Source organism: Alligator mississippiensis, chromosome 9, assembly GCF_030867095.1.
Source record: "Alligator mississippiensis isolate rAllMis1 chromosome 9, rAllMis1, whole genome shotgun sequence".
NCBI classification, from domain to species: domain Eukaryota; kingdom Metazoa; phylum Chordata; order Crocodylia; family Alligatoridae; genus Alligator; species Alligator mississippiensis.
The window spans coordinates 51,371,694-51,395,771 of record NC_081832.1 but is presented as its reverse complement, the minus strand read 5'-3'; the positions used below and the strand labels follow the sequence as shown (position 1 = coordinate 51,395,771).

The 24,078-nt window shown below is 42.3% G+C and overlaps 1 protein-coding gene across 5 annotated transcripts in view; it reads right to left on the bottom strand.

The window, feature by feature from the left end:
* SLIT3 (slit guidance ligand 3) overlaps positions 1 to 24,078 on the bottom strand; it is a 964,832-nt gene that overhangs the window by 267,437 nt on the left and 673,317 nt on the right. For 4 of the 5 annotated variants that reach the window (XM_019487139.2, XM_019487140.2, XM_059733457.1 and 1 more), the window contains one exon: positions 6,462 to 6,533. The exons of the other annotated variant lie outside the window; for it this stretch is intronic. In XM_019487139.2, the coding sequence (XP_019342684.1) occupies positions 6,462 to 6,533 (72 nt within the window). The remainder of the gene's footprint in view (positions 1 to 6,461; positions 6,534 to 24,078) is intronic. 5 annotated transcript variants of the gene reach the window in all.

Below are 24,078 nucleotides of genomic sequence, written 5' to 3'. Positions count from 1 at the left end.
CCCTGTCCCTTGATGAATTTGTAGATGGCCACAAGATCCCCTCTCAGCCTTCTTTTGTGGAGGCTGAAGAGATTCAGGTCCTTCAATCTCTCCTCATACGATTGCACTTGTCTTTGTTGCATCTCATGAGATTCTTTTTGGCTCAATCCTCCAATTTGTCTAGGTCACTCTGAATCCTAGCCCTACTACTACCCCCAGCTTGGTGTCATCTGCAAACTTGCTGAGGGTGCACTCTATGCCATCTTCCAGGTGGTCAATGAAGACTTTGAACAAAACTGGCCCCAGGATTAACTGCTGGGGCAGTCCACTTGATACTGGATGCCAACTACACTTTGAGCCATTGATTACTACTCTCTGAGCTCAAGCCAGTTTTGTATCCACCTTATACTCCGTTCATCCAGCCTATACTTCCTTAGCTTGCCTGAGAGAATATTGTGGGAGACTATCAAAAGCATTGCTACAATCAAGGTACATCACACCTACCTGTCTCCCTGCATCCACAGAGCCAGTCACCTCATCACAGAAGACAATCAGGTTGGTCAGTCATAACTTGTCACTGGTGAATCCATGCTGACTGTTCCTAATAACCTTTTTCTCCACCAAATGCTTAGAAATAGATTCCTTGAGGATCTACTCCATGATTTTTTCCAGGAACTGAGGTGAGGTGAGGCTGACTGGTCTGTAGTTTTCTGGATCCTCCTTCTTCCCTTTCTTAAATATAGGCACTATATTTGCCCTTTTCCAGTCACCTGGGACCTTTCCTGATAGCCATGAGTTTTCAAAGATGATGTCCAATGGCTCTACTATCACATCAGACAACTTCCTCAGACCCCTCGGGTGCATACCATCTTGCCCCATGGACTTTCACACATACAGCTTTTCCAAGTAGTCCCTAACCTGTTTTTTTGCACTGCTGGTTGCTCACCTCCTCCACAAACTGTGCTGCCAGGTGCAGTAGTCTGGGAGTTGACCTTGCCTGTGAAGACTAGGGAAAGAAACCATTGAGCATATCAGCCTTTTCTGCATCCTCGGTCACAAGTTTGTTTCTCCTATTCAGTAAAGGACTCACACTTTCCCTGATCCTCCTCTTGCTACCGACATACTTGTAGAAAGCCTTCTTTTTGCCCTTCATATCCCTTGCTAGCTGCAACTCCAGTTGAGCTTTGGCCTTCCTGACTTCATCCCTGCATACCCATGCAATGCTCTCATATTCTTCCCTAGTTATTTGTCCAAGTTTCTATTTCTTATAAGCTTCCTTTTTGTGATTTAGTATATTGAAGAGTTCCCTGCTAAGCCAAGATGGTCTTCTGCTGTACTTGCTAGTCTTCCTACAGATGAGTATGGTTTGTTCCTGCACTTTCAGAAAGGCCTCTTTAAAGTACATGATCTTCACTTTCACAAAAGAGATCCAGGTCTTAAAATCTTGACCATTTGGGCTGCTAGAAGCATAAAATGATGAAGGTGATACAATCCAAGAAGAGAGAGGGGAACGCACACAAACAGATACCATGGACAGCAATCAAAATTTAACTAGTTAAACTTGCTAGTAGTTATGGAAGGAGAAGAGTATTCTCATGAGAGGAATTCTGCTTGTAACACAGGCTGTGTATACACATCCAAATGATCCAGGATAATTCTCCTAGGTTTTTTTTCCTGGTAGAAAAGCTTAACAGGGGGCCCCTTGAACAGACATTTGAATGCTGAATCTCTGAAGAGTAGAGAGCTTTCAGTGCTGATGCTGCACAGCCAGGGAAGCCTTGTGCATACACCTCAGCATGCTCTGTAGGCTCCCTCAGTCTGCCTAGAGACAGATGGCAGCAGTTCACAAGGCAGTCCTGTTGACTGACTCAGACTACTCAGTGGCAGCGTGTGTCTCTCTATAGCACAATGTGATGTTGTGAAAGGCAGCATATTCTTCTCTCTGCTCAGTTGGAGAAGTAGAGTCCAGCCCGAGTGACATACTGTCTCCAGGATGAGGTCATGGGGATGAAGAGAGGGCTGCACCCTTGGTTTTTGGAGGATTGTGCTATGGCTTCTCTTAGAAGGGAATGTGTACAGACATTCCCTCTCTCAGGAGGGATTTAACCCTGCGTGTTCCTAGGTTATTTTGTTTCTGAAGTGGTAATTTTTGTTTGGGGAAAAATCCTGAACATCTGTACACTGGTGGTTTCTCTTGGAAGAGCAGCAACTCTCCCAGTAGAAACAATGTCTGTATATAGTCCCAGTTAGATTATGTATAAATTAATCCAATGTGTTTATCTATAGTAGAGATTTATTTCTTATTTTTCTTCCCAATTTAGATTAACCCAGCTGGATTAAAAAATAAATGAAAGTAATAGAAAACATCTAACTACATATGCCTACCTTCTTACCTAATGTATTTATGTCATTTCCGTCCCTGTGGTTGCATGAACGAACTGCAGAATTCTAATGTGCAAATAACTAACCTAAAATTAGACATGAGTTTTCATTTTTCCATGCTCTTCTAACAAATAAGACACTTTAAGATATTGTATATCAAGCTGAGTATTAACTTGTGCCTTAAGCCTTGTGCCTTATTGACTTAAACAGGTCTACAGGCAGAATTAAGGTAATACTTGACTGTGCAAGAGTAGGAGAATCTGGCCCTAGATTATGAAACTGTACATTAAACACAAGGATACTGAGTTTATTGTGAAGCTTAAGAACACTAATAGAGGGCAGATAACAGTAATATCTATTGTGCTATTTCAAAGTGATAAGATTTTTCTCCTAAATCAAAACCAGCAAACTTTCAAAAGTACCCTTTCTGACACTACATTCTGCTTTATCATGCACCAAGGCATTTTCAAAACTGCTTCAGTCTAAGTTTAGGAAATTACACTGGCAACCAGGGCATTTTAATCAGAGCATTCTTACCAGTATGTCTCCAGACTAATAAGAAAAAATCCAATCTAGAGCCCACTGAACGCTAAATTAGACCTAATCAGAGGGCACTGTTCCAACTGTTCAACAGCAGGTCTAAAACCAGTGCATGCTATTATGTTTTAGACATCCATTAAAATACAACAAGCAAACCTGCAATAGCTGCTTTAAAGCCATGATCTGAAAACGTGCACACATTTGTTTGTATTTAAGCATGATCACTCACCATTATCTTTGTCAGCAGCTATTTTACATTCTGAATACTTTTAAAATATTGAAAAGCCTCCAAAGTAACATTTGAACTGGGAATGCCTGGACTTGGGCAATCTTTTGAGATTTATCTTCTTTTCTCAGCTTGAAGTTGCTTAAATGATTTAACTACAATAGCTTTGAACTATTTCTATTTACAGGGGTTTTATTCCTTTAACAAAAAAAGTCACTTGAGCTCATCTCAATAGTAAACTTACAACATTTGAGTTTTAAAAATTACTTAGAAAATATTATTTTAAATGCCAAGAAGAACTACAATATAAAATCTAAGTTGGGCAAGCATGATTATTTTTATGTTCTTTTAAAGCTTAAATAGCCACATTTTTATATGAAATTTAGTGAGCTACAGTGGTTTTGTTTTTGTTTATTTGTTCGGCTACTGGGAAGGTTTCCACCTATAATGAGTCCAGTTTTAAACAATGACTGAGCATTATTTTAATCACACAACTATAAAAGGTTCTGTTTGAACAGTTTGACAAAGCAGAGTTCTTCACATATTCTGTTCTCTAGCGAAATAAAACGTAAGTAATGAGATTATTTGCTACTAAGCCCTCTCTTTTCTTGCAGCTCATTTACTGAACTGAATGCCACAATGACTAACATGCTGCCTGAATCAATCCATATTATACCCAAACTTCAGACTTCTGTGTCTGCCTGTCCTCTTGAATGACAAAACAAAAATTCCTTCTTATGCAGTCTCCTCCTGGTACACATGCTGGGACCAGAAGGCATTTAAGAGAGAAATGGGCTTGGTGGTATTGAGTAGGAATGAGACAGGCAGGCTTGCAGGAAAGGACTGTGCAAAGGACTAGAGGAAATAATTGGATGACTCGAACGTTTTTCTAACCACATCATATCTGCTTCTCCCCAACTCCAGAGAAAGGTGACCCACATTTGCAACTGAAAACACTAGGAACTATATTATAAACTGGCATAATCCCTTTAAACTATTACTTACAACACAAACAAATAATTTTGGATCTTCAGCTCTGCTTTAAAGAGTTGTAATGAAAGCATGTCTGCATTTGCAGAGCACAGCGTCAAGGAGATACTATTCAGATGGAGATCACCAGGGATCCTGGTTTTTTCTGTTTAAAATTCCCAAATTCTCTGATAAGAAGTCCCAGACTCTCTGATTAAAAATGCCTAAAGCTGTATTTTTCTGTGATTAAAATGAAACACCACTATATATATAGGTATCAGTTGCACACAAAGTTTTATTGATATATTTACAATTTTAAAGCAATTTGGAAACCTAGCAGTGTCTCAAACATTATAATAAAATAAATTCTAAATATCTATATATTTTGGCATTTGATTTTGTTGTTTTTAATCATAGAAAATCAGAGCTCCCCCTACTCCCTTTGCTCACTAGGACACAGGTTCAGCTGTAGCTGTCCTACCCCGGCTGCTTTGTGCAGCTAAGCAGCCCTGATATGCTGGTGCCCTGCCCCTGCCCATGCCCTTGAAACTCACCCCCAGCCCTGCCAGTTTGCCCCTTACTCCCAGCCCCCAGCTCCCCAGCCCTGCTGGTGCCCCTCACTCCTGACCCAAAGCCCCTTGGTCCCCCCCTGCCCCCCGTCCTGCAGATGGGGCCCCCAACTACCCCCTGGCCCAGCCAGCCCTGTCCAGACTCACCGGACTCCAGTGGACTCCTACGATCATGGGCACTGGCCTCCGGTGGCCCAGCCATGCAGCTCCCCACTGCCCCAAAGGACCCCCCTACACCTTGCACCTGCTGGAGTCCTGCGTGGACAGGTCCCAAGGGCAACAATGCTGAGGTGGGCATGCTGGCATACCAAGTGCTGCCTCAGACCCTGCTGCCCCACCACAGCCCCGGTGCCTGGACTGCTTTACCCAGCACCCACAAACATATTCACACACACAAATGCATGCACACACACATGCACACACCCCTCCACCTGCCCCAGACAGTCCCTAAGCCCTTCCAACTCCCTGTCCCATAGACTTACCTGCATCCAGCTGCCGGGGCTGTTCCCTCCATCCTACCTACCTATATTGCTCGTCATGTGTGTGCACATGACAATCACACATGGGACCTTCTGCCTCCAACTGCCCTCCCTCCACTCCCCTGAGCTCCAAGCAGCTCCTTGCAGGCTGAAATGCTGCCAGCCTGCAAGGGAAAGCCCAGCATTTCCTGCTTCAAAGGGAAACATCTGTGTTTTTCTGCTTTAAAAGGGAATATCCGTGTTTTTTCACAGGGAATGGAAAACCTGGATCCCTGGATATCACTGAGTAATGCAGGATTAAAGGCAAAAGAAATTAGGAATTAGATTTTTAAATCTATTTTTGCTGAAGCTGCCTGAAAAGCTTAAAAATAAGATGTCTAATTACTAATTTTTTGTTTCCCACCAAGCAAATACTTCATTTCCACAGTTCCTATCATCTGTCTTTAATGTGCTTTACATAATGTTGGTCAATATGATAAGATTTTTCTATTTCCTTGTCTACACAGGTGCATCATCGCTGAGGCTAAGCAGAGCTCTGGAATATTACTTTAATTAATTTATATTTTACTCCCTCTACTGGTTGGCTAAAATAGTGGCTGGATTATCTCTCTGGGGATGGGTTCAAAGTGCTAAGGTGGCAGGAAATGGTTGGACCTGAAAGTTTACTTTTGTCCATGAACATTTTTCCCAGATGTTAATCAGAAATGAAACTATTTATAATTCAGAATACACTGTTGTTCAGATTATAATTGCATTTTAGAATAAGTCAAACCTGTCAATTTAAAGTATATGACTATGTAAATATTAATGGCACTGGCTAGAGATAATTTGTATTTCAGTTGAGCCATAATCAGTGTAATAAAAATACAGAATATATATGTATACATATCAACTATAACGGGAGAAGATAATATCCTTAGATATTGCTATTTTGCTTATGTGCCATAAAGCTGTCATGGAAGATCCAAATACTCAGTCACATGTGCAATCAATTAATATTTTATATGAAGAGAAGAAATCCTCCTTCTCCTCACATTTTGTGATGACACTGCTTCCCATGTTAGAATGTATTCGTTCCTATTCTTTCCATCCTTAAACGCAACCGTTTGAATTAACTATATATGGGCATTGAGCTAAATAACAACAGGAACCTTCTTTTTTTATCTCTTGTTTCACTGCTACCCTCATAAGGAAGGAACAAATTAAAATGCCTCAATGCAAAATGGACCAACAAGAGCTTGAAATTAAAGCTAGAAGCTGAAAAAACTATAATTCAGGCTAGGCTGTATCATAAAAAAAGAAAGGGATCATACTCACAGCAACTGCAAAGAGACAAGATCATCAAAAAGGCCCAGGGGAATCTCTGTGATCTTGTTTCCATAGAGCACTCTGAAAGGTTTGGGGAGACAAAAGAAATTGTAAGTAACAGTCCAGTTTACTATCCTCCTGCCTGCCTACATTATAATTTTTATTGATTTTGTGTACCATGCCCAGGATTTGTGGGCATTTCATTTAACTACTAATCTCATTTTCTTTTCAGGAGGGCACATGGTATTAAATGAGCTGTTATGATTCAGGCTTCACCTGGTGTTGAAAAGCATTTTTAATGCAGAAACTGGACATTGTCCAAAAACTGCACCTAAACTATTTTTCGTTCCATGCTTTCTCTGTTCTCCCTTTATAAATTGCTTTGTTTATCTAGAGTCACTGTATGTGATGTAAAAGGCCTTGTATGGTTCTCAACAGTAGTGAAACAAGAACAAATCACAAGTGCAGACACAAACTTTAAAAGATATAGCATTCTAGTCGGGTAAAGTAAATTCAGTTGCTTAATGGAAATGCATAAGACATTCAGTTAAGCAACCAGGCATGAAATTTCCCACAAGAAGCATCTCATACAGTATTCTGACCTCACTAGTTACAAGCTTAGCTTGAACTAGCAAGTATAAAGGAGAACAGACGGGGAATATAAGATTATCCAAATATTTCAAATTCCTTGCAAATCAGTTGGAGTACAGTAACAAAAATAAGAAAAGATTCAGGGGCATTGGTTGGAATTATGTTATATAGCATGGACTTTCAGCTTAGTTAAAAATGTTTTTTTTAATTTTCAAAGGACAGATTAGAAGTCCACATCACACACAGACACTATATGAGAAAAACAAAACAAAAATTTAAATAAAGCCATTATTATACTATCCTTCCCGGGCTAGTGTTTAGAGTGTAACCTTACACACCTGACAAAACCCATCTCTTGATTTCTTATCCCAGCTATATTCCACTTTTCTTGTTGTATGACTTTTGCATCAGTGACTTAGGGTAACATTTTCAAAAATACCTCAGTTAAATATTTCATGTGTCATACTTAAATCCAGTGGGAGTTGGGTGCTGTTAAAAATCTTACTCCCACCTTCTCAATACATTTTTAGCCACATACCACACATACAGCATTTCTTGAAATGGGAAAAAAAATATTTAAATAGCGTGGCTGCATCGAGATGTGCATAGACATTTGGTTCCCTGGGGACAACTAAAGGCAGTGCACCTTGTGCTGCTGCTAGTTGTCCCCAGGGAACGTCTGTGCCATGCATTCTCTGGTGCACAGGAAGTTACCCCGTGTGGGGTAGGGAAGGCTGGGGCCAGCACTGGGAAGGCTGGGTTGTCCCCAGCAGGATTGCCTGGGAACCTCCCAGGGCTGCAATAGCAGTGATCCTGCTGTGCAGAGCCTGGCCGCAGCAGTGTGTGACTCTGGCCAGCCAGGCTCTGGCTTTGGGTGGCATGTGCTGCCATCACATGTGCCACTCTCCTTTTTTTTTTCCCCCCCCCCACAGATTTTTCTGACCCCCATATCTAAGGGGTCAAAAAATCCCTCCACACTGCTCCCTTGCAGTGTGGAGAACAACTGAATGTGTGGTATGCGGTGCCACAGATGTATCTGTAGCACCACATATTGCACGGCTATTGTGTATGGACGCAGCCTGTGAGTGTTGTGCAGATTAACTGGTTAATGTTTTCAGATTAATGGACACAGAAGATGGAAAAAAACTAAGGTGTGAATGATACTGCATGATATTTGCTATCAGTTGTTAATATTGTGATACGCTAAATAAATAATTTATATGTACAATTGTGAAGTTAAGCATGATTTATTTCTGTAAAATCAATATGCAAAAGAACATGCCAGTTTTGTTATCATAATACAATTCCTTTACTCTTGCCTGAGACTCTAAATATACATGGCACTGAAATAGTTTATTCACTGTCAATAAATCAAATGACCTGAACCTTGAGGTGCTGCTGGCCCAAATCCTATCTCCTCTTGTCTTTCTTCACTTCAATTATTATGTTAAGATAAATCTAGTGGAAAATAATAGATCTGTGCAAAGCAGCAAGTATTCACTTCAGATTCAGATTCCACTGATTCGGAGGGACAGTGATTTGATTCAGTGATTTGGATCACTGTCCTGATTCGATTTGGCTGATTCAGATTTGGAGACTTGGCACCAATTCGGAGATTTGGCCACAGACTATGATGGGGAATCATTAAAGTACCTATAACTTTGTCCTTTTTTTGCAGATTCAGATGAAAACACTAGGGATGGTAGCTCCTTCTGAGGGCATGAAGCCTGCCAAGTTTCAAGGAGATAGGTGCAGGGGTTTCTGTGAAAGTGTACCTCAAACTGTTGAAAGCAAAACTTGTGTGTTAAGGCAGAGCAGGATAAATGCAGCAGGGATGGTAGCCCCTAGTGCAGGCATGAGGCCTGCCAGGTTTTAGGCAGAGTGGTGCAGGGCCCTATTGTCACTGACTATGAAGCCACAGGTAAGCTTGCCCTGCCTACCAAGCCACCCCTGCACCATGCCACCACGATCTCCCTTGCCGTGTGATCTCCACCACAATCTCCCTTGCCGTGTGGGACTCATCCATCACATTGGTTTGAAGGAGAGCCCACTGACAGTCTGACTGATCGCAGCAGTGCCCTGTGAGGGAGAGGTAGGCATGATCTCCACCCTGGCTGCTCCAGATGTCCAAAGTGAAGTACAAGGCTACCTGTGGCCCTGCATTGTGCAGCTCCTCCCTCAAGTACTCCCTACATGCCTCATACAGGGAGGGCACCACTATCCTGCTAAAGGTAGTGTGTGTAGGCACTTGGTACAAGGCAGCCATGAGTGCCATGAGCTGTCTGAACCCTGGACGCTCAACAAAGGACTGGCCATCCAGAGCAAGAATCTTCCCAATGCCCTGGGTGGTCTCACTTGCCTTGGGAATGCGCCCCCCTTTCCCTCTGCCTTTCCCCCACTGCTCCAGGGTGGCCTGCCTCTGCTTAATGGGGATGGGGGCTTTGGAGTGAGAGGGGGACTTCCTTTTGGGCACGCTCCCACTGGTGCCAGGCTGAGGAGGAAGAAGGGCAAGGGGGTGCTGCCTCCTGAGATGCAGCAGCATCACCGTGGTGGCGAAGTGTCTCACATCCTTGCCCCAGCTGATCTGCCTTTGGCAGTGCTGTCAGGTAGCATACCTGGGATCATCTGCCACCTCCAAAATGATCCCACACTACACCACCCACCTGCTTCTGGGTTGAGGGTGGGGATCCTGCCTTATCCCCCTCCTCACTAGGCAGAGGCACAACAGGAGGAGGAGCTGAGCCACCTGACCCCACAACCTCCTTCAAAGTGCCTTCCAGAGAAGGACACCTGCCTCTAGGGGAACTTTGAGATGTGTGGAGCACAAACTCAGATTCCCCCTCCTTCCCCAGAATTTCCTATGCTATGGCCCTCAGCTCCTCCTCTGGCACTGGGAGGCTCTGCTGCCAGGAAAGAGGGTGCATATATGTTTGGAGTGGGGGGGAACTTGTAGCTCTCCCTCTGCCCCCTCTCCCTCCCCTGCCAGAAGACCTGGCACCTGCCTTTCCAGCACACTTCATAATGTTGGGTGTGCTGCAAAATGTGTGTGCATGTAATATATGTTGTGTTTTCCTGCACAGTGAGGACACACTGTCAGGGAAAACACAGATTTCTTTTTGTGGGGGAATCAAGCCAGACTAACAAGAACAAATAAGAGGATTCTGGGGGAAGAATAAGTTGAAAGCAATAGATGGGGATAACAATAGGGATGGTAGGCAAGGGTAAGCAGGAAAGGATTGGATGCAACTTACGAGAAGAAAGACTACCCAGCAAGAAACTAGCTAGCAAACCAGAGCCTTTCAGAAGCTGCTGCTCTGAGAGAGAGCTCACAAAATGCACAGATCACTTCAGACACAGCTTTATATCTTGTTTCTACATCCCTCCCCCAGAGCACTGTGATTGGAAAGGAACTCAGAGAAAGATCACAGTCACTGGTCAGCTACAGATGTCAATATCAGAGCAGTCTCCCCTCCCCTCCCCCCCTACCCCAAGGCTTTTTCATATATGGAAGATCACCTCATCCCCCCTCCCTTGTCTCAGTTTCTGTTCACTGCAAGCCTTCCGAATCTCCAAATCTCTCTGATTCGATCCGGAGGCTTCCAATTTGATTCAGACCTTTTAATGGGTCTCTCAATTCAATTCAGATTTGGAGATTTGGCTGCTGAATCGGGCCAAATCTCCTCCAAATCAAATCAGCCACCAAAGCTTTGCACAGCCCTAGGAAATAAAGCCTTTGCATGATGGACCTTTAAAGATACTTTCTGGATTTACTACAGCACAGCTACATTGGCTTAATCATTTATAATTCTTCAAACATACACTCAGCATTTGGAACAATTTCTAGATTAACTAATTACTGAGCCTAAAAAAATGCCTCCGTATAAAATAATTCCCTAATATTGTAAATGTTTTAAACCAAACATTCACTTACTTCCACTGCTGCATTTTCTGGGAACTGAACAACTACCTAGTAAACAAGCATTATATATTTTAAAAAGTTGACATGACTTGTTATGTTGGTAGATACTGCTAAGTAATGGGCTACCGCATCTAACTCATTTTTTTATTTTAAGTTTCCAGCTGTTTTTATCTTCAAAACTTTTTGTTATATTGACATAAACAACTGTTTCTCAACTGAGAAACACTTATCACTTCTATCCTTCTTGTCAATTCCATCCTAGTTACATAGGTTTTATATCCTAGACATTAGCTGCTAATGTATCTACTTAAGAGGAATAAAGTTTACTGGGTTTAGAGATTTCATTTGGATAAGAACCTCAAAATCTAAGATATTATCCAAGCCCTAGGAAGCTTAATAGTCTGCCCAGTGATCTCAACTATCAGTTCTATCTCAACTATCAGGAGGCAGAGATCATCTCTTTCTTAGATTTGTAAAAGTTCATCAATGATACTCGATAAGCACTAATGTTGCAGGTTTAGGGAAGCAGTTCCAAAGATTTCCAACCAACTAAAAGCAGATGTATAGCTGTGGAAGGGAGTGAAATTACTACTACAGACCAATTACTATCTTGGCAGTATGGCTCATAATGTTAATTTCCTTCATCAGTGAAGAACTCTTGCACAGATTTTAAGCTCAACACTGATCATGCTACCCAAAGGCATCTTGAAAGACTGTGGCTAGAGGAAGTCCGTTATTTGCGTTCAAGTTAAAGAGAAAAGTCATAAAAAATATTGCTCTCTTGAATTTGAAAACTTGGACATATTTAAACTTTTTAATATTTTAAACTCTTTTATTATAAAACAAAAATCCATAAAAAGGAAACAAGTATTTCCAAGTCTAATTGTGTCTGCGTGTATGGGGTACATTAATGTTTGGATAAATTAATGACTAAATAAAAGTCAGTATGATTGCTCAGGCACACATTTGTAATTCACATTAATGTTCAGCACTACACAGAGCCAAATTGACTAATATCATTGTCTGCCCACCATGTCACAGTGGAAGTTAAACCTTTCCATATGGGGAACTGAAGAGGTGATGGGAGAAGCACATGACATTGCATCTTATTTCCTTACATCCTACATTTTCATTTATTCTTTCTAATTGAAAGCACAAAAACATTTGCACACACAGGCACTTTTATTATTTCTATGTGAGGCAGACAAGTGTTGAAATGCCTACATCAACCTGATTATTGTCAGTCTCTTGCTCCAAAGTTATACTGCCATTAGTAGGAGTGTTTAAGGCTCTCTTGAAATCATTGCTCCTAGGAGTTACTTTTAGGGGATGCATAGCCATACCTCACATTGGCCAATATCATGCATCATTCTTGGACTCCTCTCATAGGCATGCATACACCAATGTTTCTGGAATATCTGAATTATAGGTTAACTCAAGAAGACAGCATTTACAGAGACCCAGCTGATCATTTCAGTGATTCCACATACCCTCAAAATGCCTATTTCATCAAAGGACTTATTCTTGGTTGTTTAGCTACAGTATTAAGAGCTGTAAAATACATGTTCATTTGTCTTCCTAATTTACACATGGGCCATTTGTGCATGCAGGTGTGCTAGCTATATGGGCAAATCTGGAACACAAACATGCATGTGCCTGCCTCCCTTAATGCCTCATACTCAGTTAGGAAGTCTTTTGCATTAAAAATACAGTGGTACAGTAAATACACAATAAAAGCAAAATAAACAAAGAAAATAGTGCCCAGAGACAATTCATGAATCCACAAAGACCAAGCGCTAGCACTTTTTAGTGAGGGCATCCTGTGCTTTCCAGGCCAGTTGGCAGAATAAATGGGCTGCTTTCAAGGGTTTTATAACTGCCAGTTACCTCCAAGTGGAGAAGACATTGTTCTTCGGGGAAGGGAGAAGGGGTTATAAATATAGGCTTCCCCCTAGGCAGCAAGAGACAAGCTGTGGCTGAACTCTCTCTCCACAACTCAGATCCCTATGACTTTGTTTTGAAATTTAAAACCTTGAAAGTGAGTTAGATTACACAGCAAGGAGAATTCTCTCTTCTTTCCTTCTGTCCCACATCTTTCTCCCCATGATTTACAAACATCAGTAGTTTCTCTGCCAAAGGTGGATGCCGATCTGGAACACTCCTGAAAAATGTTGAAACACTCCTGTCTTCCAAATCCCCAGCACAAATTGTATCCACACATCCCTGAAAAGGCTACTTAGGCTAATGCCACTATGATAAGTTCCAAAGCATTGTTCTCTATCTTTTTTAGTCAAATAACCTCTCACATTTCTGCAGGTGGCTTTCTAATGTCAGTGGATTGTTGTTGTGGCATATGTGCAGTTGAGCCATCTGAAGGCTATATTCTTGATAGCATGTAGAGCCATCAGCCTGCCAGTTCACAGCTAAATGCCTTCAGCATAGCTGTAACCCACATGGTGCAATTCTTAAAGCACCTGGCAGATTGGGATTCAGCTAGCAACAATTTTCAGGCTGTCATCAGCCTTCCAAACCCTGGTAAGGACAATGCATGTAAAACCTCAAAACCATGGTTGGCTGCAGTACAAGCACTGAAGCAGAAATCTGGGGAAATCAGCCTATTATATTTAAAACACAATAAATGACAGAAAAACATTGTTAGTCCATTATTCATCATAAAGTATCTGTTGTAGTAAGAAATAAAACAAGCAGAAACTCTATTAAAGGTAGTCATTGGGCACATCTACACATTCATTAATGCACCATAATTATGGTGCATTAAGTTTAGTATCTATAATTGTAGCCAAAAGCCCCCTTTGTATATTTTCCTTCTGGATATGGATATAACATAAACCCCTTCTTGCCTGCACCTTGCCATTTTGTGCATTTCTTTTCCTTCTAAGTATTGGCAGAGACCTAGTACACTCATTGCATGGGTGTGGTAAGGCTCACAGCAAGCCAGAAAGCTGAAGTGGCTTCCTGTAGGAGAAACCTAGAAACTACATCTACATATCAGTTAAGCTCAGTGTCACTAAAGAAAACAAAAGAAATAGAATATCCACTGCAAAGTCTGTAATATCCTGGTTCTAATTCACTTACTGTCCCCAGTAACCTTTGATCCTCACTACCTCACATTGCATTTTTATATATTTCTCACAGTGCATTTCTATATTTCATCTGTCTCATCTTTACCATGGCGTTTTGTATTTTATATTTTATACTTCTAAACTCTTAAGGAATGTACTCCCTGTAGAACGAAGTTACACCCTGGACCATTGTTAAAACTGCATTGAAATTGTAATTGTAAAGTGATAAAATATGGTATATTGGGTGGTCCCTTGCGTGAATGAGAGTGAATGATGATCATCAGTAGACAACAGCCTAGCAAAGGAACACCATTTTAAGCTAATCAAGCTAAAAAACTGATTCCTGGAACTGAGTACCTATCCTCTTGACTATTCCTGCAACCCTTAACAATACCATAGTTAATTAATCAAAATCACAAACTGACTCCTAAAATTGTGCTACCAGCAGGCAAGATCCCTTTGACTAACAGCTGTCAGGTACTACTCAAGACCCATGTGGGACAGCGACCTCTGGATTCAGTAGCCAAGATGATGCTGGGGATCACACAAGTCTGCCAGAAAGGCAGTGAAGCATGACACTCAGTGGTGCCCTGTCATCCAGCACCTCACCTACCGAAACAGAAGGACAAGCAAGTAACTCCCTTCTGGAGAAGACATCACCTTGAAGGAAGGTGACCATCAATAGCAGACTTCAGGGCCTCAAATAGGTAGATATACTGACATATAGGTATATATACTGATATATAGGTAGATATACTGACACCAGTGCTTTCACAATTGCTACAGCAGCTACTATACAGCTACTATACACTATACTATGTGGGTCTGAATGAGTGAGTGCATGTGTGTATATGCTAAGGTGACCAGTACGACCCATAACTCAAAGTCTGCATTGATGATGTTATTGGTAATTTCACATCCTGCCCAATAAACTAGAATTTATTATGATCCTGTGAGTTGGTCTTTTGTAGCCAACCTAATTACAGGTACTAGCTTAATGTATTGTAATTGGCGCTACTGCGTATTAGCTATGGTATACATTTTTTGGTGATGCTAATGCACAGTAGACTAACTCTACTGCACATTAGCATGGGTCTTGCCCACCATGCTAATGTGTAGTAGAATGAGTCTACTGACCTCGAAGTATCTCACGTAGATGCACCCTCTATGAACTATGTTTATGTGCTGCAGGTTGATTGGCCACACACTTTTACCCTCCAAAACAAGATATGTCTAGAAAAATCCAGTTAAACAACAAAAACTTTAGCAGAACATGAAAATGTAGGGGTTACTTCAACTTTGTGCTAAAAACTACTGTGCTTGATGCTCTCAACAACGGCAGATATTGGAATTCATAGCATCTAAAATATTCTGAACTCTTGCTGTCTTTCTGAGTTGTTTGCAACATAAGACTTACTCTACTGTTTTTCCATAGTCAAAAAACAAGGGAAAACTAAGAACTGGCATTCTCCAAGGGGTGCCTTGAGTCTAAGGGGGTCTTAAGTCTACCAAGGTTGAGAACCACTGCTCTGGACCATCTGTTTTCCAGCTTCCAGTTCTCTTATTTTGGCTTGGTTGTAAGATTCTGACTGACATGTGAAATCATGGCTTAATACAATAGTTTTTTCAGTCCTCAAAATGTTTTTTAAATTCCCTTCAGACAGTGAAAATGATTTGCACTGTGGCAGGGCACTGTTTGTGCCTGCCACTTTAAGGGCCTATAGGCAGCAGCCAGCAGGTGCCTGATACAGGCAGCCATTTTGGACTCAGGGTTGCCCATATAAACAGGGCATTTTGCTGCAGGAAGGCCAAGCAACAACACTGCTTGGTTGCAAGGCTGCTGGTATCACCTGGAGGTAAGGGAGGAGCTTTAGGGTATGGTTTAGGAGGCTCCTGGTCCTGGGCATGACCTAAAACTGCACCCTGCCAGGATTGGGTGTCCTGGTGGGGCTTTCAATGGCACAGGAGCCCCCAGGAAATGCCAGGCCAGTTACCACCCCAGTGAAAGGTGGGTCAGGGTGCCTTAACCCCAGCTCCCACCTTTGGGTGGGTCAGGTGACAATGGAGGTAGAGGGGGCCAGGCACAGCTATGCCCACCTGAGCCCACCCAAGGAGGGAAGCCCTGAGACCTCGGTAGAGGGGGTGGTATGGAGCCCTGAGTAGAGGGGGAGAATAGAGGGCTGAGGGCCCAGTACACATACAGATCCTGAGTGTTACCCTGAAAGAGGCCTGAGTGTGCTTAGACCTGGTCAGGTAATTAGCTGGCCACATGGGGGAGGCCCAACAGGCAGTACATCTGCCACCCAAGGAATGGACTAGCTAAGCCTATGGCTAAAGGGTGCCTGCTCTAAGAGGGAGCAAGGCGGCATAAGTTGTCGATGTGAGAAAGAGACCCTGTGAGGGAGGGTGCAGCGAGTGAGGCCTGAGTGACAGGTGGGCGGTATCACTGTGTGTGTGACTGAGGCCTGATGGCGTGGCCTAAGCATGCTCTGGCTGTAGGCCAGGGGCACTGTAACATCTGGATGCCATCTGCGAGGCTTGGGCCATGGTGTAGGGGAGGTATGGAGCCACGGAAACCCCCAATAATGGGGCTGCAGTAATGGGCAGCCTCCCACCTTATTTAGCAGTATATTATTATTCTAACAATGCATGGTGGGCGAGACAGGTTGGCAGCATGCCCAAAGGCAGGTGGGGGGCTAGCTACGGCTAGCGGGGATACCCACTTTGACACATGCACTATAAAGACTTATGCTTCCAAAATAACGACAACAATGGCATGGGTTCAGGAATGTCAAAAAGGCCAGGAATTGTACTCTTAGTTTGTGAAACCTTAAGGAAACATGGACATTTTTTCCCCACTGTTTCAAGGTTCTGAAAAACAAATTAAGGCAAATAAATCGTAGTAAAATCACTCCATGCAGTTTGTTATTTTAAAACTACATTCAGCACTTATTTAATGCAGATTTCATCAGGAATGACACTAGATATATCACCAAACATTATGTGATAATATAAATTGTGAATGCCATGCCAAACTCTAAGCCTAGTCTTGTATCTGTATCCAAGCTGATTTAAACTTATAAATCGCTTGTGGGCCTAATTCAGAAGGGAGGAGGTGAAAGATTTTTCATCTTGCACTGTTCAGAAATCTATTCCTTCACAATTGAGCAACCTAAAGGGGTTAGGGTAGTTTGTCATATCACACAAAATGTCTCCAGACTGTCTGGATAAGGCCTTTTGAACTCTTGGCACAGACAAATTAAGTGTGTGGAAAGCCTACTGGCTCCCAGAATACTCTTATATCTTTGATACTGCATACAATAAGCAGACACTAATCTCACATCCAAACCCCTCTCTGATATTCAAGCCAGATGTTTCACTTGATAAACCAAAAATTAATTTACTGTAGAAAGTGCATACAGCAGCTGAAACAGAGTTGAAAAAGAAAACTGTTTTTAACTTATTCTCCATATTCCAAAGCTGTGCCTGAAACTTGCATTTCATTAACAAAAACCTAATTGAAGCAATATAATAATTTAATACAGCTTGCAAATCTAATATATTTAAAAAAGCACTACATTTGTGGCTTAAACTTTTACTTAAAACTCAAATAGCAACCAATGTTCCAACAGTACCACTTAACTTCCCTTAACAACTGGGGTATTTGGTCTCTCTTTCTCTCTCTGTCTCTCACTATGAATTAAGTAGATGGCAAGAATCCCACAAGTGGTATGGTTTAATTGTTACTGCCTCTTATTTTATAATAACTGTTCCTTATCAAGTCTTATTTTCAAGATTTTACTTCTATTTATCTTAGGTATATTTGTGGTCAGTGGGGTGCCTATATACAGGCAGCAAGGCTGCACCAACACACTGGAATCGCTGTGCTCCAGCAGCCTCCTGCATCTCATGTATTGGCATCCCTGCACTTAAAAAATGGCGGCGGGGGTGTTTGAACTAAAGCTTGTTGAATGAGATGTGGTTACACTTTAAGAGCCACTCTAATTAAAGTGCTGTCCTCCACCCCCCTGAGCACATGTAAAAATGCCCCAGGACTATAGGATGCGAGTAACTCATAAGATTTTCATGTATCTAACTACCCAAGAGCTTTGTGAGGTAGGGTAGTACAACCCTATTTATATTTGGGAAAATGAAGAGAAAACAGGGATAGCATCCTATTTTACTTTGACTTACACAACCACACAAATGCTATTTTGGCACTTACACACAGTGTTCGGTGTGGATGCACATGCATCCACATGGATACCGAACCTGCTCAGCAGACTGTCTCTGTACATGCAAGGCTCTGTGTATGTATGTACCTGTGCAAGCATACATTATGAAACTGAAGCTGGTCAAAAACTCGTACGTAGTAGATGTTAGACACCAGAGGAAGAAGGCTTAGTGGTTAAACATCTTATTTAGGATATGAAAGACTCAGGTTTTGGCCTCCCCTCCACCAGAGGGGATTTGAACATACAATCCACAGTGTCCTAACCACTATACTAAGGTCATGCATTATCCAATACCCTCCTTTTGAGGATGAGCCACAAGCTCTAGGTCAACTTCCATTTTGGGTTCCACCTTGACCAGAAGTAGTAGCATGGTTGAATTTAAATCAAGCACACATCCTGGAATATAAAATAGCCTGAAAGGAGATGCTTGATAGTTATGATTATTTTTAAGTGTATTTGGTGACCAAAAAAAAAATCTTATAAGATTTTACAGGAGCTCTGAACTCTACAAACATTGCATCAGAAAGGCTCATGACTGCAACAGAAACAATCCTACAGACCATCCATCCAGAAGTCTATGCAATCAGTGACCAAAGATTATAGATGGAGAACAGCTTATGAAAACCTCAGAAACACAGCTTATTCTTCCTGACTGTTGCCACAGCTCCTAAACCCTTACAGAAGAGTATTGGTGGGGTGTGGGGTGAGGTAAAATAACACCCCAAACACACTGAAAAATCTTTTTAGTTCAAACATAGATTATAGATTCCCCATTGCTGAGGAACAAATTTCTACTGATATAATGTGTTAAGGGGGAGGAAAAAAAAAACCTAGTATACCTGCTTTTTGGGGTCCATGTTGAGAATGGTAATATCTTGATGCCCTATATAAGACAGGTTCATCTTTTTTCTGGTAAGTATTAAAAAAAAAAAAAAAAAAAAAAAAAAAATGTATGCCAAGGCAGGAAGTGTTGTTTTAAGGAGCTGTGATGTGATAATCTCTTTGAGTCCTACAGATAAGAGATTTTTTGATGGGAATAGCATATAAATATTAGGGGAAGCCTAGTGACTTGACCCTAAACAGTTAAGGTGTGTGTGTGTGTGTGTGTGTGTGTGTGTGTGTGTGTGTGTGTGTGTGTGTGTGTGTGTGTGTGTGTGTGTGTGTGTTGATGTAAAAGTACTCCTGTGTGTTGAAAATTACTCCACTCTTTTTTTCTGCCTTACTATAACTATGCTAGGCAGAGTATCCTGAATCAACAATGAAGTCTGGTGATGTGAAACTTAACTGAATTCTGAACAGTTTGGATAGGTAACTCACTACATGCACCCCATTAGCCAGTTGTTAAAAAAAAAGTTGGCAGTCTTCCAGATAGGCACTTTCATTCTCCTGAAAGTACAGAATACATTGCAGTTGCAGTCAAGTGTGGAGTGAAGGGAAGAGTAGAAAATGGGGAAACTGCAAGGTAAAAAAAAAAAAAAAGATCCATTTTCATGGCAAGCAAATTGCTAGGTTCCATTTCTGCATTAATATTTTCCCTCCTTTTGTCCTTGTCTTAACTCACTTGTGGGATGTACAGATTTAACCTCATTGCTGGCAAACATTGTCTCCTGACAATAATCACACTCAACTCAATGATAAAATATGGAAAAATAATTCTTGGTTCAATTTATGCATAAAACAGAAGGTAGTGTCCATGCAGAAAAGAAAAGAATGAAATCACTGGGTTGGGTCTCAAGCAGCGCGTCCAGATGAGTGCTGCACATGTAGGCATTCCCCACACTGCTAATTCACAGAGCAGGGGAGATCCCAGGGTCAAAAAACCCACACCTAAAAAAAGTGGGGCAGCACACTGGGGCAGTGCACACTGCCCAAAATGATCCTGGGCAGCTGAAGTCTTGCTCCAGCTGCCAGCCAGGCTCCCTGCTACATGATCACTGCAGCTGCAGCTCCTGGAGGCCTGCAGGACCTCAGGTATGTCTACTGGGGCCAGTACAGTTGCTGGTCCCAGTTTCTCCTACCCCACAGGGGGAAAGGGGGAAATGTGCCATGTGCCAGAGCGCGCATGGCATAGGCGTTCCCCGGGGACAAGCAGCAGCAGCACACATTGTGCCACTGCTGTTTGTCTCTGCGAAACACACATTCCCTTTCATGGGAACATGCCCAAGGGCTCAAAAAAACAAACAAACACCAAACCCCCACAAATGAGATAATTTTGCTCTTTCCTTTTGTCCCATCTTTTATTTATCCTTTGACTGTTTGTAAGAGCTATATTAGTCTCACCTGTTATGTGCCTCCAAGGCTAAGTATAGGCATTCAAAAAGCCTGAGCATGAATTGATTCAATCTTTGCAGGTTAGTCTAACTCTGCATAGATTGAGCTGGCAAGCAAGTGAATAGACATTCACTTTTGATTCTGGAAATGCAGCCACATGCCTGCAGTGGCTCAGGCCAGAAGACAGGGGGTGCTACAGCGAGCCCTCCCTTCCCTTCTGCAGTGATCTGGCCAAAGGGAGAGAGGAGGCATGGCTAGACCACAGCAGGCCTGAGTATGATTGGGATAGTGTAAACCCCCATCCTGGCCTGCAGGGACCTCAGACAGGGTGTGCCTGGAGGGGGGGGGGGGGGGGGAAAAACAGCCTGGCTTTTGGGGGAGGGGACAAGGAGCGTGGCTAGCTCCCAGCCAGATGCTGACCGGACCCTGAACCACCCCTGGAGCAGTGAAGGGGGAGGGACCCTGACAGGGGCTGGTGCCTCCAGGCAGGCAGATCCCAACTGAAGTCCCAAGCGGGGAGGGGAGGGAAGAGGAAATAAAACCCCTCCCTTCCCCCTTTGCCTCAGGGGGCCATGCCAGGCCTGCATCTGTCCATGCCCCTGCCTCTGCTCTGGCTAGAGAGCCGAGGGGCAGGGCCAGTCCCGCTCTGGAGCAGACAGCCCAGCCCAGCCTAGCCTAGCCCAGGGCTGAAAATCATTCTGGGATGCTGGGGAACTCTGATTTAACTTAAACCAGGAAGGGGTCTGGGACAGAAGTTCCATAAGCCAGTTTGACCTCAATCAGTTAAGTCTGATATTACACCCAACCAGGTTTATCTTAAACCAGTTTCAGCCATTTTGAAACTGGTTTACGTGAACTGAAGTTTTGTTCTGTTACAGATTTAACCCACGTTCTGATCACTTTAACCGGTTTATATGCAACTTCTGTCCCTAGCCCAATTGACATATTAGGGTGCTAGCTGGATTTAGTGATCAGGCACCAAGCTATGATAGTTCGGGGATGGAGCATAATTTCAGAAAGATCTAGGTGATGTGTCCCCAGCTCAGGCCACGTACTAGAGTGAACTCAGTAGATCTTTCCTCCCTAAAAAAAGACATGATCAAATGTACTCTAAAGAGGACATAAAGAGAAGAAAGGTTGCAGGGTAATATCTACAAGGGTTCCACATCCAACTAGCTCTCCCTATTTAGTCAGAGGAAAAGCTTGTCGAGGTCTGCCTGAGGAGAATGGCAGGAGTAAATCTCCTAAAAAGGAATTAAAAGGCAAGTGTGAGAATAATGGACTCCTGACCCAGTAGAAGGAAACAGGGAATTTCTAGCTTTGATTTTAACTTATTAAACCAGTCCTCTTAAAGGAGAACAATGACAGCACAAGTCAGGGTGGTTGAAGAAGGAAAGAAATTGAGAGCGAGGCAGTGCCTCATGCTACATAAAGGAAGACCTCTTCATAAAGGAAGACCTCTTTAGATGCAGCTTTTCTCCTTCTATCTTCCTTTAGCTGCTTCTTATCCCTGATAACTGAAATATAGACAAGATGAAAGTACTGTAAGGTGGATATATAACTGGTTTTCCTGGGTTGTATCACTTGCAAATCAAGGAAAGTGATTATTTTGCTCTACCCAGCACTGGTGAGGCCTCACTTGAAGTGGTATGTCCAGTTTTGGGCCACACACTTCAGGATGGATTTGGACAGTTTAGAAAGGCTAATGCAGGTCAACAAAAATATCAGGGGCCTGGAAACATGACTTATGAAGAAAGGCTGGAAGAACTAGGGTTATTTAACCTGGAAAAGAGAAGACTGAACAGGGATTTGATGACACTTAAACACCCAAAGGGTGATTTCAGAGAGGGTGGAGATTAGCTTTTCTCTGTGGCTGCACAGGAAATTTAGGCTGGAGACTAGGAGGAACTTTCTGACTACAGGGGTGGTCAGGCATTGGAACAGACTACTTAGAGAAGTTATTGAATCTCTATCCTTGGAAACTTTGAAAAGCAGGTTAGACAGACACTTGGCTGGGATGGTTTTTAGTCTGGAACAATACTGCAGAGAGCTGGATTAAATGACCTCATGAGCTCCCTGCCAGATCTACTTTCCTATGATCTTATACCCCTATAACCTTTATGTGCTACTTCTACCTTAAGTGCCATTTTACCTGAACTGGTTTGAACCAGTTTTCAACCAGTTCAGGCTTACGTACTTGGAGCAGACTGTTGGATAATGGCCCTCAGTATACACATTCACCTCATTTACTTCTGGGTCCAAGTTAACGTGTGATCCTTCTGGTTTAAGCTCTGGCTTCCTGCCTGTCTCCCACAGTGCTGTCGCACCATCTGAGGCCAACATGGGTTGTTCATGTTATTTTTATCAAAAATCTGAATGCATTTGAGCTGTGCATGGCAACCTCAGTGGAGAAGCCTTGGCTCTGAAACATGCTTCTGTTTGCCCAGAGCACAAGCCTGTGGAGCTGCAGGAGTAGTGGTAGTCTCGTATTGTGCCAAAATTAGTGTTCACTGAATGTCACTCTTTCACTGAATCATTTGCAAAAAGTGTTGTGGGATTTGACCAGCTCCCTAGCAGGATGATAATAATACTCAAAACTATTCAACAAACATTAGCAACAGTTCATATATATTTCTGGCATTCTACCAGTTGTATTCAGGACACCAGCTAAGGCCCATCTTTCAGCATTTTGCCTAAGGGGCACAATACAGTATACAGTACAATGCTGCTAAATCTTCCAGTATTGCCATTGGTCAACAAATTAAGTAGGTTATTTACTAGTATTGTTCAACACATGAAAATTAAGTGATGGCAGCATTTATAAAGTATATAAACAAGTTGGGTTTAAGCCAAGTCCATAATTGCTGGGCTAATTGTCTCTAAACTAAGTTAATCTAAATGGGTTTAAAACCATATTTCAAATTAACTCAGGTAAATGCTAGTCCAGTCAAGTTCAAATTCCTCTTCGTATCTGAACCTCTTCCCAACACACTGTTTTTGGTTTATTTTCTGAATTCAGCGTCTGACCTTGTATTGCCTCCTTTTAGCCATTACAAGCTTCACAGTTCTAATAGTCCTGTGAGCCGGGCTGAAATACTGCAGTATTCATATTCAGCCTGATACTATGAACAACTTTTGTGTTTACAGAAAGAAAAATTATGGTTGTCAAGAGATCCTGCCTTCCCCTTTTGTTTCTGTATTAAGTAGTATTTTAATCCACCTACCCATTCAACAAAAGCAGTAATTACAGCTAAGAAATATGAATATTTGCTTAACTGATGAAGTTTCTCCACATGCAATTTTCTGAGAAAATACAATCTTAATTCTACTGAGAAAATGGAAGAGATTTCTGTCATATGGGTTTTTGTTTTTTTGAGTTTTTTGGCTGGGGGAAGAGGGAGGAGGGGGTTGGGCTTTATTAGAGCACCAAAAATGCTTTGAGACGTAGCATGTTCTTTTGGGTCTGAGATGAGTTTGGTGGGAAAAGCTTTCATATCCACATGCAAGATAGATATAGAGCATTTTTT